This window comes from Hevea brasiliensis, chromosome 4 (assembly GCF_030052815.1).
Source record: "Hevea brasiliensis isolate MT/VB/25A 57/8 chromosome 4, ASM3005281v1, whole genome shotgun sequence".
NCBI lineage: Eukaryota > Viridiplantae > Streptophyta > Magnoliopsida > Malpighiales > Euphorbiaceae > Hevea > Hevea brasiliensis.
The window spans coordinates 115,950,288-115,967,145 of record NC_079496.1 but is presented as its reverse complement, the minus strand read 5'-3'; the positions used below and the strand labels follow the sequence as shown (position 1 = coordinate 115,967,145).

The 16,858-nt window shown below is 34.0% G+C and overlaps 1 protein-coding gene and 1 long non-coding RNA gene across 2 annotated transcripts; both read right to left on the bottom strand.

Moving 5' to 3' along the window:
- Positions 1-7,681: 7,681 nt before the first annotated feature.
- Positions 7,682-12,137, bottom strand: LOC110657314 (RNA-binding KH domain-containing protein PEPPER). The gene is made up of 6 exons (XM_021814470.2): positions 11,643-12,137; positions 9,717-9,981; positions 9,452-9,600; positions 9,105-9,371; positions 8,573-8,767; positions 7,682-8,121 (listed from the first exon to the last, which is right to left on the bottom strand). Exons 1-6 carry the CDS (start codon positions 11,922-11,924, stop codon positions 7,924-7,926), a joined length of 1,356 nt encoding a protein of 451 aa, XP_021670162.2. The 5' UTR covers positions 11,925-12,137; the 3' UTR covers positions 7,682-7,923.
- Positions 12,138-13,400: 1,263 nt separating this feature from the next.
- Positions 13,401-16,474, bottom strand: LOC110657316 (uncharacterized). Its single transcript, XR_009148406.1, has 2 exons — positions 14,412-16,474; positions 13,401-14,292 (listed from the first exon to the last, which is right to left on the bottom strand). It is a non-coding gene; the product is annotated as an uncharacterized LOC110657316 (long non-coding RNA).
- Positions 16,475-16,858: the final 384 nt, after the last annotated feature.

Sequence of the window (16,858 nt, the reverse complement as noted above, 5' to 3'; positions counted from 1 at the left end):
CCTCCTCCGCATGCATGCACACTGTCATTATATCGCTAGAAATTTGAATATGTTTTTCATTGTCCGATTTATGACTTAACATGAAAAATTCACCACTATTCTTGTTGAGGGGTACGTAGGGCAACACTCTCGTAATATGATCAATATAAATAAGTTAAATATTATAAAATATCTAAAATTTTACGTGTTTTTATAATTATAGTCAATTTTTTTTTGCTAATTTTAACTTAATTTAAAAGTTTAGTATTTAATATAACCTGATCAAAATTTAAGATTTTGGGATGCTGACGTATTATTTTATATGTTGTTATTGACGTTATATATCTTTAATAATTAAAAAAATCTATAACTTTTCGATTTTTGTCAATTATAACTAATTCTATAAGTTTATTTCATTTATAACCAATTGACTAACTTTTATCTAATTTTATAAAAATTAATATTTTGTTACTTAATACAATTATTAAAAATGAATATTTATATTATTTAGCATAACAACAAAAATAATATTCCTCTATCTTTCCCTTTTTTAGTATTTATGAAAATAGATAAATTTTTATTTATTTAAAATTAAAAATATCCCTCCACTCATGTCTCTCTTATCCTATTCATTGAAAAGTGGGTGACGAGTGTGTGTGTGTATATATATATATATATATATACACACACACACACTCGTCACCCACTTTTCTCCCTTTAAATAATATCTCTCTCTCCATCTCCCTCCTCCTACCCACTATCATCCAATAATATATAGACATTCAACCACATGCTTATTATTATTATTATTTGCTAAAATGATGAATATTGTTATTATTGACATTTTTATATGAATTTTTAATTTTCAAATAAATAAAAAAAATACAAGGGGAGAATGAGGGGAAAATTATTTTTTTCTATTATACTAAATAACATATATATATATATATATATATATATATATATATATATATATATATATATATATACACTAAATAACATATATATATATATATATTTACAATTTTATTAGATAATAAAATATTAATTTTTAACTAAGTTAGATCAAAATTAGTTAATTGGCTATAAATAAAATAAACTTAAAAAATTGGCTATAATTAACAAAAGTTAAAAAGTTTTAAATTTTTTTAATTATTAAAATTATGTCATGTCAGCAACAATATATAAAATAATAATAATTTGCCACGTCACCTACCACGCTAGCAACAATATATTAAAAAATAATATTTTTTGCCACGTTAGCACCCCCAAATTTTCAATTTTGACTAGGTCATAATAAATACTAAACTTTTAAATTAGGCTAAAATTGATAAAAAAAAAAAAGTTTTAACTATAATTACACAAACGTGTAAAGTTTTGGATTTTTTCTGAATATTAGGCCATATAAATATTATAAAATATGCCCATTTATTTAATAGATTGTAAGAGTTTGGATAAATTTAATGGGTTTGAAGAGTAACTTGTTCCTTCTTTATCATAATGTAATTTTATCTCATGTCTTACCATGAATATAAACTTTACAATCGAGGCACATAAAATCTTGTGTCTTCATTTTTTTTATTTTTCTCTATTTATCATGTTTTCATTTTCCCGTCACAATGCACAACTTCTCAATTCTTACATGCCATAGATCAAGAACAATGGCATAGAAGTTAGAATAAATAAATTATTGCATCTGATATCTGTGACTGTCACAGCTTTACAATCAAGATAGAGAAGGTTTTACCAGTAAATTAGGTTAAATAACTAATTCTATCCTTGGGCACAGACAGTAATTAATAACTTTACGTGATATTTAAGTAGGTTATGTGTGAGGGAAAATTTGTTATAAATAATTGTATTTTTTATGTATTTAACTCATCTCATCTAAAGGTGGGTTAGTTATGATTTTGCCAAGATTGAGAGGCTTAGCTTAATTTGAATTATTTAGCAACGAGATCAGAAGTTAATCAATTATACAGTGGTAGACATCCATCACCATCTTTAATTTACTTATCAAACACTTCAACCATATAATTTCATTATAGGGTCTTGATCACGTCTGCCTGTTGCCAAAGAAGACCTAATCCTCAAAAAACAAACAGCTAATTTTAGAGTTAATTAATATAACCGGGAGGAAAATACATGATTGAATTGAATGTACTTGATTGATCTATAATTATTTTTTTTGAGAATCATATATTTGAAATGGGAAAAATAATTGTATCAGTACTCATATAATCTCATTTTCAAAAATATATAAGTTTTTTTAAAAATTCATTTGACTCCGATTGAAGCTCAAATCCAAGATTTTATAGTTTTAATTAGAGACTAAATGACTACTATCAAGTATTACAGAGCTAAAGATATAGACTTCAGGAAGATATATAGAAGTTAAACATTTTAAAAAATCATTGGCTTTTGAGTTTTTTTTGTTTTTGCTTACTTTTGTTATTTTGTGGACTAGGAGTTTCCGGATTAGTGCTGGTCCTGTTTTGTTTTCTGAATCTTTAGGTCTGGGTGTGATGGGGATGCTGCTGGCAAGGGTCTAGTTCGTGAGCTCTCAGCTTTGAGCAATTTTATTTGTTCAGTAAAATTTGCTTTGAGCCAATAATTAAACACCAGTAGGTTAGCTAGATCATCTCCTCCTAGTGAATTATCACAAAGAGGATTAATTTGATGTTTCAATTATGTTACTAATATGTCAAGATCAGATGGATTTGAAGTAGTTGTTAGATGTTTGTCAATATAACAAGTTATAAGTGAAGACAAGAGCAGTTTGGCTAGCCTATTCGTTTTCCACTTGCCAGAAAAAAAAAATTTTAATTTTTAATTTCATGCGTAATTATATTTTTGGAAATGAAAGAGTTTTGAAGGTTGGATTTAGAGATTGAAACTATTGCATAGCCATCATAGTTAACGTGTTCGTTATCAATGGATCCGTTATGTTAATAATGGGATTATAAGTCAGGCAATACATTAACATTTGACATATAATTAAAGTTTAAAATCATTTTGTTATTACGAAATTGTTAATTAAGATTTCGTGTTCATTTGTACAAATAATACAAAAAATTTAATAAAGACTATTTAGTCGCTTCATAAAGACGACTAAAAAATGCGTGTCTCGAAACTTTTTGAATGAAAATCGCATTTCAAAATAATTCAGCAATGACTTTGTGATTTTAAAGGTGAAGTAGTTGAAAAGCATTTGTCATGAAGAGTCTGCAGAAACCCTAAGAATAGTTGCAGATTCATGACTGGGGGCTGGCATGCTACTTGTCAAGCACTTCAAAAATATAATTAATAAAGGAGTGGTGCTTAATCTCATATATAGATTGTTACGTCTGTAAGGAAATAAAATGTGTGTTTTGTCAAATACAAAGAGATTTTGAATGAGAAGGAAAGAGTGCTGCGATAAATTTGTTTCCAAAAGGGGTGCAAATGCAATATATTCAAAAGGGAAGTTGCATGCCAATATATAATAATAGAGAAGAAATATATATGTACGTTTCTTGTCCTTTTTTGTTGCAGAAGATTAATTACTAATTCTACAATTCTAAGCAAGATTAATCCTGAGCGTATGCATTTCTTGTTCATAACTTAAAGCACACTGTACTAACAAAGCTAGTCCTTGTATAAAAATATTACGTTAGGTTAGAAGAGTGCATATTATCCAAGGCTTTGTTCTTTCAATGAGGCCATCCCCACGCAGTATAATAAGGACTGGGTGTTTCAGTTTATTAAAATAAATTCTTGCCATATTATTTACGTTTTTTACGTACTCTCTCTATATATATATGTGATAGATTACTAAATTCCTTTTTTTGAAGGATATTTGAACAATTTAAATTCGTTGATACTCATCTTAAGCGTGTTCTAAATTCGTATTAGTGATGTTTTTTAAAATATAAATTGTGTGTATTTAATTCTAAAAAGAATATATTCGTTTTTATATATTTATATAAATTAAAATTGCAAGACATGTAACTAGCCCCACTAAAGAAAGAAAACCTTTAGGATGGCTTCCAAGCGTGAAGCTTCTTACACTGTTCAGGTGTCGCGGCCTAAAGGGATACGATGGAGACAAATTCCATGAGTTTGTTTATAAATATGAAAACTAATTAATACGTCTTTGGATAAATGATTTGTAACACCCCAAAAATTTTAAATTTATGAGCATTTTTGGTATTTTAATTTTATTTAAATTTTAGGAATCTTTTTGAGATTTTTCGGATTTTAAAAATTGGGTTCGATTTTTCGAAAATATAAACTTTGATGATTTTTAAAAATTAATTTAAAGACCACGTGGCAAAACTAAAAATATATTTGGAGTTTACGTATTTTTCTGAGTTTTCTGAAATTTTTTCGGAATTTTTGGACCTCGTTTTCTGTCCCAAGGCAGAGTAAAAAATTCAAAATTTTGTATCTTGAATCGGACCGACCGAATCGAACCGGACCAGATCGGATCGGCCTTTTCCTTCTTCTTCTTTCCTTTCCCGCGAGCGTCGACCTCCTCCCCTTCTCTCTCTCTCTCTTTTCTCTCTCCTCCTGCCCCTGCCGCCGGCCAGCAACCTCCCCCTGCCACCCCAGCTGACCGGCGCCACCACCCAGCCATCCGGCCGCCGCCCCAAATGGCCGGAAACCGCGCGCGAATTCCCTCCCTCGCGGGCGCAGCGTTCCGGCTTCCCCGGCCAAAATCCGGCCGATCCGGCCACCAATTGGACCGGATCTTGTGTCTAAAATCATCTACTCGGCGAGAGCTTTCCATAGACACCAAGAACGCCAAAATCCATCGAGCGGTTTGTCCAATTTTTGCTCGGGAAGTTTTTAGCCCATTTCGACTTTTGGGCTAGATTTCTCGAAAACCGTGAATCCCACGAGAAAACCGAGGGTACCAGCACGCTCCACTCGTCGAGAGCTTCGCGGCGACATAAATTTCAAATTTTTCCGACACCGTTTTTCGGTGGGTCCCACGGAACTTCGCAGTGTTTTTCCGAGCATTTAATGAGCTTAGAAAATTCTGAAAAATTTATGTACTAACCCCCGTGTTATGGGCTTCGTGTAGGTATCCTCGATTCGCGGAAATTCGACAATTGGCCAAGATGCGAAATTCGGCGAACGGACCGATTCTGGAAAAGTCTCCGAATTGCACCGAGATTTTGGCTACCCCCCCCATTGTCAGACGACCCGAGCGCGTCCCCGAAATCGGAATCGGCAAAGGTAAACCCGAACCTTGTTTTTACGTAATTTTCTAGTGCTTAAATAGGATTAAAAATCCATAAAATATTCGTGGTAGCTTAGAAAATTATGATTCTTTTTGCAATCGCTTAGTAATATTGCTAAGGACCGCGGGGCAAAGTGTTAAAATTTTTAGAGCTGATTTGTGCAGTTTTTGCAAAAATGGTCAATTATAAGGACTAAATTGAAATTTTACATATTGTGATGGATGATTGATTTGATGGGCCCAGGAGGGGCTGTGTGATGGGATTGAGTTGTGGACATATGGATTGTGAATATAGAAGTGTGTTTTGAGCCCTTTTGCAGGTTGGGTAGGTCCTAGGTATAGGGGAGACTCTGCCGGATTTTCGGCACGACTTAGGACGTATTGGTCTTTTTCTTTGTTTGCATTGAGTCAAATTTATTAAATGATTGTAATAAAATTGTCAGGTGAGCCGGGACAGCCTTCTTCCTCCGCCCAGCCGCCTCAGTGACCATCGTCAAGTCTGTGAGTAAAATATTAATTTTAATTGTAATTTCGATATTATTATATGTTCAAGCATGCCCATGCATCACTTATATACATATATTTATGTAGTTAAACTCTAGGCACGATTTATGTTGCATTCATAACTGTTAGCGTGCCATGGATGTTGTCTGGTAATTTGGAGCAGTGTGCGTGCGTTGGCGTGCGTGTGATGTGGTGTGGACTATGGATAGGACGGGTAGACACGGCTTGAGATCTTCGCTGGGACCCGGTCCTTCGGGGTAGACACGGCTTGAGTTGTTCGCTGGGACCCCGATTTGGTTATTAAGTGGAAGTCCGAGCTGAGTTCTTCGCTGGCACCAGGTTGGATTTAAGAGAGCTGTATAGGGGATCAGCTCCCATATATTATGATTGATGTTACAGGGTGCGTGAGTGCTCCAAACTTACCTTTTTGATGTTATGATATGAAAATGTTGTTGATGTTGCATTTCACTCTACAGGGTGCATTAGTTTTAGATAGTTATAGAGATTATGGTTAAAATTGATATTTTACTCTCTGAGTCGAACGCTCACTCCTGTTCAATATTTTTTCAGGCCACAGGAGGATATTTTTGAGGTTAACCTGTTTCCTTTCCTCGCAGGTTGTTTATCAATATTTGTGTAATTTTATTTACTCCTAGAATTTCTGCATGTGTTAGAAATGTTTATTTGATTTAGGTCTGTAAACTAAATTATTATTGTGGACCTGTAAAATTATTATATGCATGTTTGATGGACTGGATGAGGGAGCTGAGCTCCCATTTATCATTATGATGATATGAGTATGTGGAGGGTGAGCTGAGCTCCCCAATGGATTGTTTATTGTGTTTACAGGTCGGGTGAGTCAAAAACTCCCCGTTGGTAGGTCCATTTTATGGCCGGACTCTGTCCGGTTGGTTTCTTGAAATTGGGTCCAAATGGGCCTTAGAGTTGGGTAAATGAATAGTTAAGGCTTACTACGGGCCTCGGGGGCTTTAGGCTGGCCCAGGTCCTAGTGCCGGTCCGGCCCATAGGTTGGGTCGTGACATGATTATTAAGGCTTCATTCCATTTACAAGAAAAGAATTCAAATAATTTTCATATAATTATATTTATTTTTTTAAAAAATAATTTTTTAAATAAAAAGTAATTAAATTTTTTTATTTATAAATATGACAATTAATATAAAAAAATTAATTAAATTAAATACTCCATTGATTTATCACTCTATATAAATTATCTTAATTTATAATTTCTCCTCTCAGAGACTTTTTATTAACCAATAGCTCTCATTTCATCTCATCTGCTATACCATCTTCCTTGCTACGTCCACAACATGTCAAACTAATTGGGCTTAATGTTGAGAATTTCACCAGATGAACTCGTCACTCAGGCCTCCAAAACAAGCCTAGTTTGCCTACACCCCATCTAAGGAAGCTTTTAACTGACTGGATTAGTCTAGTTTGTAGTTGATCACCATCTCAGTCTTCAAACTAAATACAAGGGAGAGATGTGAAGTTTGAATCTCACTTTCCTCAAAAAAGTAATTTAAAAAATATTATTTTATTATTTTAATATTCTCATAATTAAAATTTATTATATTTAATTTTTAATTATTACTTTTTATTTTTTAACTAATTTATTAAAAAATAATTTTTTTTACCAACAGTTTCAACAATAACATGCTATAAACCAAATTTGAAACTGAAAAACCCTACAATCCAATCCCAGTCCATTGCCTACCGACACAGCATCAAAACACAAAAACGGAAGGAAGATACTTTACAAGACAAGAGACACACTTTGCACAACTCTAGTTCAGTGGGATGGGTACTGTAGATCCATCAATTCAAAAGCATGTAAATGACCATTTTAGATGGTCTTATTGAAGCTGTTTAGCCCATTCATATTATGCAATTCACTCGAGGGAAATGCTAGCGTCAGTTTGCCCTCTTCATTTTAAGGAAAGTCGATCATGTAAAGCAAGCCACAGGACCACATTCAAGTTACATTAAAATAAGAAAGGAAATGAATCCATTTGACCATGTTCCAGAGAGAGATTTCTCCCCTTTTGTTCACGTAGTTTTCTAAGAATCAGCCAGGTTTCCATATATATATATATATATATATATATATATATATTAGGATCATACATCAAAAACTCGATTCAAATTCCTATTACCAAAACATATGTTCTACAGGGGCATTCCAGATAGGCATTCAAAATCTGTAGCTGCTATAACCTCCCCCAGTGGGGGATCCATATCCTCCAAAGCTTGAAGATCCATACCCTCCTAGATGTGATGCAAAAGAAGACGAAGGGTAGCTGGTGTCCGCTACTTGTGAATATGAACTATATCCCGTGTCCATCTTCCCATATACAGTTGGTGTCGGTTCCTTCCGATTGCTAATGAACTCCTACAAATAAGAATGCCCAATTTGTATGGTTAAACAAAAGCTACCTCACAACACCACTAATCTATTTCAATCTTGACATTATAATCACAGGTTCAATGCAAATCAGAACATTTAGCACACAAACATAATACCAGTTGATAAAAAAACAACAATAATTGAATTAATCGATTAGGTTACATATCATACAGAAAGTAATATCACCAACTTGTTAAGATCCAAGTATAATGAGTGTTTTTATTTTTTGCTTTTTACCTTTTCCTGGAGAAAAAGGGAACCTAGCTTCAAATTAATAGGTCAACCTAAGAGTGGGAATGGGAAAGAAAAGAACTGTCATAAGCAAACTCGAGGTCCTAAACATGCATATCCAGACAGCTGCAGACCAGCACAGTGACACAAAAGAAGAACGTGACTGGTAGCAAAAATGCCCCATCTCATTATTGAAGAAGATCACCTGTATAAGCTGTTGAGCCATCTGAACCTGAGAAGTGGTGCCCTTAATTTCCACAGTAATCTCATCAGGTAAACCTCTACTCTCTTGTATTGTGAGAATTGCTCCACTAGTACGTCGAATGTAGGCAATATTTGATCCACCAACCCCAATGATGTCCTCGGCATATGATAGAGGTACTTGCATAGTTTGCGTCATCTAAAATAGTTAATAATGATTGTCAAGTCACAACATAATATGGCAAGGACAGATGATATAAGAGTGAAATAAATTATGCCTCAAAAGGCAGGATATACAAGTGATCAACATTCCTTTTTTTTTTTTTTTTGGTGGGGGGGGGGTGGTGTGTTGGGGGGGCAGCTGGGGTGTGAAGAAAATTGATGCTGAATTGCTGATTAAAAACTTCTCCATGAATTTGTTAAGCCACATATCCTAACATCTCTTCCTATCAAAGAAAAAGAAGCCTGATCCCTTGACCAGAATCAGTTTGCTCCATCTAGTCTAGTCAAGTTAAACTCCCAAAGTATAAACCAACCTGGGTAACCATAGGAGCAGTGGCACGACCAAGTCCTGTTGAGCGTAATCCACCAAGTGCTGAATCTTGTCCATAAAGTGACAGTCCAGATTGTGGGATTTTTGGGTCAAGATGGGTTTCACGATCATATATTGAAGGATCCCTCTTCAAGGAAAGGGAATAGTCAGAACTGATCCCAATCTGAGGAGCAGGAGCTGAATGGAGTGAGGGCTGAGTTTTGTCAGCCCTGGAATCAGCAGAGCGTTCCTGGGAAATTGTTGCATTGTACTGCAACAAAGTATGAATTAATTCAAGATTCTTTAATCGCAACAAACAACTGCAAGCCAATGACATCTTAATAAACTCACAGTTTTCTCAAATACAGGAATGACACTATGATCAACCAAGAACTTTCTCAGGTGTCCTATTACTGCTTCTAATGCTTTTAAAACCTTTAGAGCTTCACCATGTATCTCGACAATTCTCTCATCTGAAGTAGCATATGAAGGCGCTTCCTCTACAAGAAAAATGTAGGCATTACACTTATGCCATTTTCATAAGGCAAAAAAAGGCATGGTAAATACTATAATCAATTGCTCAACTAAAAAAGATGACAACAGACTAGGAGCAAACCTTCTGCCAAAACACGTACAACAGCACCAGTATTTTCCTGTATTGATTTGATTGTAGATCCCTGTTTCCCGATTAAGTTGATCGCCTGTGAAGAAGCAACCAGTAATCGTATGGAGCAAAATGCAGCACCAGCAACAGCAACAGCTGAACCTATACTGTCAGCCTCACCAGCAGATAGACCACTAACACGTTTGTACACTCTTAATACAGCATCCATCGCAGGAGATAGTGCTGCTTCTGGTTCTTCTTTTCCAGATATCAAAACCTACAAGTAAAAATATGAAAATCACTACAGGCCAACCAGGGAGTACAATTGTTACTCAACAAAAAAGAAAATTGCAACAGAAATTAATTGATCTAGCTCAGTTACTACCTGAAGGCATGAAATCATTGCAATCAGTCATACAAAAAAACAGGAACACAAGGATAATAATTAGTTGAAAGACTTCCATGATAAGACTTCACCATACTCAACCATAATAAGATTGCATGGATGTTTCGAAACCCACTCCAGTCATTGAACCACAGAAAGGACCATGTTATGCTTAACACAGCATAAGTGGTAAGCAAAGAAGTGAAAGGACTAGTTTCACTCATAACAGAGCAGCTTATAGATTGAGATTTGAAATCTGTTGGACCTTGTGAAATTACAAAATCACAGGAGAGTGACTTGGTCAAGATGAAAGAGAATTTGTCATACAAGTCCTCTCTGGTTCATACAGAATTTAATTGGACACTAGAAACACTTAATAACTCATGAAAAGATAAGCATTCACACTTCAATAAGTATAAGAAAACCTCCTATAGTGCATCTTTACTGATACTAAAGAGTGCCCTCATGAATTCATATAAGTATCTCTTAATATATATGCAAACAACAGCTAGAGCGCATATCAAGAACTAGACTGTAAAAAATAACAACTTTGTCCCATTTAGGCTAAGCTGACAAACAAGACTCCAGTTTCACTAATAAAAGAGCAGCTTATAGGTTGAGAGTTTGAAACTGATGTATTCTGTTGGACCATATGAAATTGCAGAATCACAGAAGAGTGACTGGTTGAAATGAATGAGAATTTGTGAGACAAGTCATGTAGTATCTGGTTCTTACAGAATTTAATTGGACACAAGAAACACTTAACAAACCATGGAAAGATAAGCATTCACACTTCAATAAATATGCGAAAACCTCCTATGGTGCATCTTTACTGAAACTATAGACCACTTTCATGAAATCATATGAGGAACTCTTAATAGTATATGCAAACAACTAAAGCACATATCAAGAACTGGACTGTCTAAAAAAAGGCAACTTTGTCCCATTTAGGCCAAACGTGCAAACAAGACTCACTAAGGGCATTTCATTTGGAGGCGGTCTAGGCTCAGGAAAAAGGTGTATGTAGCATATCTTATTGGGGTTAAACAACATCAAGCTTCATTTTTTATGAAATAAGCCGAATACAACTGATCCAAGCCAATTTCAACCATAAATAAAATATGATACCCAAAGCTGGCTCAAGTTTGAACAAAGTTCATAACAACCCACAATTTCAGACAGCTATTTAACACCAAATAAAAATTTCATTTGTTTCAAGCAAAAGTACATTAATAAAGGTCCCAATTCAGGCAATAACTAAAAGCCAGAACTTAGGGTTTGTGTTTTGGCATGTAAAATTGAAATCCAAAGGACGACTTAATAGTCCTAGATTTACCAGACAACCATTTTGCTATAAGCATTAAGAAAGCTTAGAAATCCCAATCCAAACAAGAAAAATTAAAATAGCATATATATACAAAATAAAAGAGCACAAGAACAAATTTTCTGGCTATGGCAGTTTGGCATTAGCCAAAAACCTAGAGAAAAAGGCATAGATACTGATGCAAAGACAATAGTTGGGTAGGGGAGGAGATAAAGCAAAAGACACTAACAACACGATCAGGAATGCCTAGGGGGCCTTCGAGGATGCGAATCCGTGCCCGTGTTTCGTCACACATCTTCTTCACGAGCTCTCCCTTTCGCCCAATGATGCTTCCTACTTTAACAACAGGCACAATGAGCCTAAAGACGTTATCTCCGGGCCATCCTGGCCACTTTGGCTGTGTTTCTGACTGTAATTGCTTGAGCTGTGCACACTCTGATTGTGGTGGTGCATCCGCCTCATCCATTTCTGGTGGGTCAGAGATGAAGGTGGTAGTGGGCGGCGAGGACATTTCAGTTGGTATGAGAAACTAGATAAAAGGGATTAACAAAGAGGAAATGTCTCGAAACCCTGAAAGAGGCGTCTTCTGTGTCACGGAAAATAGAATAACCATAAACTAGTGTCACTGCTTTAGCTTTTGTGATGTGAGCGTGAGGCAGAGACTAGCACAGCTCAGGGCTTCTCACGATTCAGTGCCCTTGGCCTTGGGTCCATCTTCTACAAGGATCTAATTTTAAAACTATAATTTATTTTTCCCATCTAAATGAAAATTTATAATTATGCCTTTAAATCATTTGTAGGACAAAAGTAAAAGTAGTTCCGGAAAAAAGTAAAAGTGGTAGAATTTTAAGGAAAGTAAAATAGTTTTAGAAAGGAAAATTATTATTATTATTATATTATAAATATTTTTTTATAAAAAAAGATTTATTTATTTTTATAGATAGAAAAGTATAAAATTATTATATCCTTATAATTATGTCTATATTAAATGAATAAATTATATTAAAAAATAATTATTAAAAAAATATAAAGAGAAAATAAAAAAATAACATAATTTTTCTATCTTTTTCTCTCAATTTGATTAAAAAACAAAATGACAAAATACTTTTTGAGCATTTTTCACACAAATATTTACAATTATTTTTCTTTCCCCTTTCCTTCTTAGAACTTGGGTACTGGATAATTAATTTTTCCTTATTCAATTTTCCTTTCAATAAAATAAATGAATTGTTATTTTTCTCTTTCTCTTTATTTTTCTCGCTACAAAATATGCTTTTAATGTTTAAACTCCAAATAAAATATTTATCAGCCTATTTCAACATTAAAATTTATAAGAATTCAATATAATTACTACTTTTTAGTTAATTTTCGTGCTTGAAAAGACAATTTGTGAAAGAAAATAATTATTTTAATTGAAAAAAAAATTATTAATACAACAGGTTAAAAGTTATATAATTTTATATAAATTAAATTAAATTCTTTTTTTACATATGATTTATTTCAAGAAAAGCCTATAAAAAAACAATTCTTTAATAACCTTGTATAACTAAGAATTTACATAAAAGTATATATTGTAAAATTTAATAATCTTATAAAATAGTTAAATTTTATTTATTTTAAAAAATATATTATAAAAAATTAATTATTTATAATTAATCTCATAAAACTTATAAATATTATTCATTTTATTTAATTAATTAATTATATAAACAAATTTAATTAATTATTTATATAAATAAGATACCCGGTACATAAAATTTAAAATCTAATATGATTATTATTTTTTAAATATAAATATAATTCAATTATATATTATTCAAATTTATTCAAAAAAGAAATTCAATCAGATGAGTATTTTCGAACACTCTCGGTACTTTACTATTCCTAATGAAACTACCAAACAAATCCCAAACAAATCCTAAGTCTCAAAAGATTTTATTAGCTGGAAACCTTTCAGCTACAAATTGTTGGAGGTGAAGAGCTAAACTGAAAAAACAAATGTGGCAATTTTTTTTAAATAGATCATTTTTTTTTTTGGATAGTACAAGAGGAGAGATTTCAGATAATCAAACGGCCGTTATAGGCAATCATAAGAAGTTAATCAACAACGCAGTCCATGGCACCGACGAATCCATCACACAACTGCCCAAAATCACGTTTACTCTTGCTGATCTTTCTTCTTAAGAGCCGAAAGTTCCTTCGTTTTGCTTCCATGTGTAGATTTATATTTCAAGACTAATCTTCTTTAAGAAAATTCTCAGTCCCTACACCCATAAAAAGATACATCAGACTTTGTGAAATGCATTTCAAATCTTATTTATCAACTGCTCTCCTTTCCAAAACATATGCACCGATGGTCTCTTGTTTTAGACCATGATTTTCATGTATCCAATCCCTTTTCCAAGCTATCCACACAGACACAAAGAAAGAGAACAAACTTTAGACTTGACACATTTCTCTACCAGCCTGCTATGCAGTCCATGAATTATGTATTTGATAATATGCTTGATATTGCAGCATATCATTTTGTTATCCACAAGGCCTAAGATCTTGGCCACACAAGATCATTCAACTTGTGTCTGACATGAAGTTGTAGGGATTGGCACTGGCAGTCATCTTTGTCAACTCTAGCAAAACAACAGTATACCATTTCATCACAGACAAGCACTAGATTCAAAGCTCGAAGGCTCAAACTAATCTATTTGCACAAGTTCAATCTTAATTACACGGTGTCATGAACAACAGAAAACAGAACTTCCATTGTTAAAACAACTCGCACAAATATACAACTATCGTATTCTTTGTATCTTGTCCCTTTTTTTTTTCTGTTCAATCCAATATCATTGCTCAGGCACTAGGGGAAAGTATACAAGACATCCCTGTTATAAGGCAAAAACGTACAAAATATTCCAGATAAATCCATTTATTAGTAAAGGCATATGCATAACTCAATAAAAAATAAAAAGCTAAAAATGACACAGATCACTTGAATCCTCACCTGCCAAGGCTCTTTCCACAGACACAAAAAGAGGAGTTGCACATTGAGAACTGAATAGTTCAGCCCAAGGAGGCATTTGGGTTCTTATGGCACATTCTCACTGCATTGAAGATGGTAACAGTTGCTGAGTAGGGTCCTGCAATATCGAGATTTGGAAACTATATCAAACCAAAGCACTGATTTTGATGAACGCAAATCAATAAGAACCTGATATAATAACTTGGTTAAATATCTTGTGCTTCTCAAAAGTAATTGACACTTGAAATAGGATGTACTTCACTTCCTAGAGCATGTAACTGCAATTGCTTGTATTCAATGCTCTAAACCAAGGTACTTAGCTCCAGCCTCCAACTGGTGAACTCTATTACTTACTGATCTTGAAAGCAAATGGATGCACTGCACTAAATCCCTGAGTTCCAGATGTACCTCAGTTCACTAAGCACATGAAAGCATACCAGTTAAACAGCATCAAAAATTGATTCAATACATCCTAGCCCCCCATATCCAATTCTTTTTTTGTGGGGTGGAGGTGACTATAAAATCTCTCTATTGATCTCTCACTGTCTAAGATGAAAGCAGGAAGCTAGAAACAACTTATGGGTCCAACTCATATCCAAGACACATCATTGTATGTGAAAGTAAAAATAGAGAAGTTTTAATATTAATCACATTATCAAACTAGTCACACCAATGGAACCCAAGTAACTCGATCATCGCACAGACCAAGTCAACCTCATATAAATCATGCTGGACTCAAATAAAACAAATGAACCAAAGAAAGTCCAACAATGTACTATTAACTCAACTAAGATTCACTGATTATCACACCTTATTATCTAGTAACTAACCACAGCAGTCAGTACTATGACAAAGCACCTATTAAAGTCATTGCCTACGCTATAGCATGTAGTGAACAATACAAAATCTTCCAGGTTAAAAAATTAGATTCTCAGGAGAGTTGCACTATACAGGAAAATTATAGAAGAGCATTGTGTTCACATATGGTAGTAGGCATTCCAGTGATCTCAAAGAATAGGACAATGACACTCCAAAAAATCATAAAACATCAAAAGAGATACATACCTTCAGAAAAATCATATGCAAGGTTCAAAGTTTCCTCAAACAGAAAGCAGCGGCCGTCAATTAATTTTCAGATATTCAAATACAAGGACCATGACTTGCAATTTAAATTCTGCTCTAGCATGAAAACCAGTAATTCAGCTCTGAGTCTGACCCTGCATAACTGTGGCACAATGAAAGACTTTTTCTTTTCCTTGTCAACCAATTTTGAAAGAGGTCAAATGCCATATCAGTCTCCCTCATTATGCAGTACTTTTTGATAAGTATCTGAACTGGAACATGATCAATTGTAAGACCAGAATTTTGTAATTTGGAAAAAAGATCCACAGCCTCCTCCATCTTACCCCTCACACAATGACCTCCAATGAGTTCAGTGTAAGTTATTATATCTGGTTCATATCAGCATTTTATTATACAAGTTAAGTGCAAAATGAATGTGCCCAACATTACAAGCTGCATGGATCAAAAGATTGTAAGTAAACTCATCAGGAAAAAGACCAGACCAAACCATCTCCTTTTTGAGAGTCTGCACCAACAATGTTATGTACTTTTACATGTGCATGAATCAATGCATTATAGGTAAATAAATTTTGTAAAACCCCAAAAGACAACAATTGATCTCTAATATAAAATGCATTATCAGCATCTCCACTTACATTAATTTTAGATTTACATTAATTTTAAATGAAATGACGAAACATATACAAGAAAGTATCCATTGGTGCATGATGTTTGTGGATGATATAGTTCTTACAGATGAGACGCGAGAAGGAGTCAATAGAAAGCTAGAACTTTGGAGAAGTACTCTAAAGCCAAAGGGTTTTAAGTTAAGTAGAATGAAGACATAATACATGCATTGCAAGTTCAGTGAAGGCCGAACTGGTGATAGGGAAGGAGTTAGTTTAGATGGAGTGGTACTATACCAAAGTAATCACTTTAAATATCTCGGCTCAGTCCTTCAAGTAGATGTGGGATGTGAGAAGGATGTTCGTCATAGGATTAAAACTGAATGGTTGAAGTAGAGACGTGCCACGGGAGTTTTATTTGATCGCAAAATTCCCAATAAGTTGAAAGAAAAATTTTATGGTACAACTATATAACCGGCCATGTTATATGGTAGTGAGTGTTAGGCACTGAAGGAGTCGTATATGTCTAAGATAAGAGTTGCGGAGATGAGAATGTTAAAGTGAATGAGTTGTCATACTAGACTAGATAAAGTCCATAATGAGAGTATTAGAGAAAAGGTAGGAGTGGTGCCAATTGAGGATAAGTTGAGAGAAGGGAGATTAAGGTGGTTTGGTCATATGAAGCGTAGACATACGGAGGCTTCAATTAGACAAATAGAGCACATTAGGTTAAAGGATAGA

Coding starts and splice junctions, on each gene's coding strand:
- LOC110657314 (XM_021814470.2), bottom strand. CDS start 11,924: ATGTCCTCGCCGCCCACTACCACCTTCATCTCTGACCCACCAGAAATG. Junction 9,982..11,642: donor TAGGCATTCCTGATCGTGTT/GTTAGTGTCTTT, acceptor TTTTACTTGTAG/GTTTTGATATCTGGAAAAGA. Junction 9,601..9,716: donor TGTACGTGTTTTGGCAGAAG/GTTTGCTCCTAG, acceptor TTTTTCTTGTAG/AGGAAGCGCCTTCATATGCT.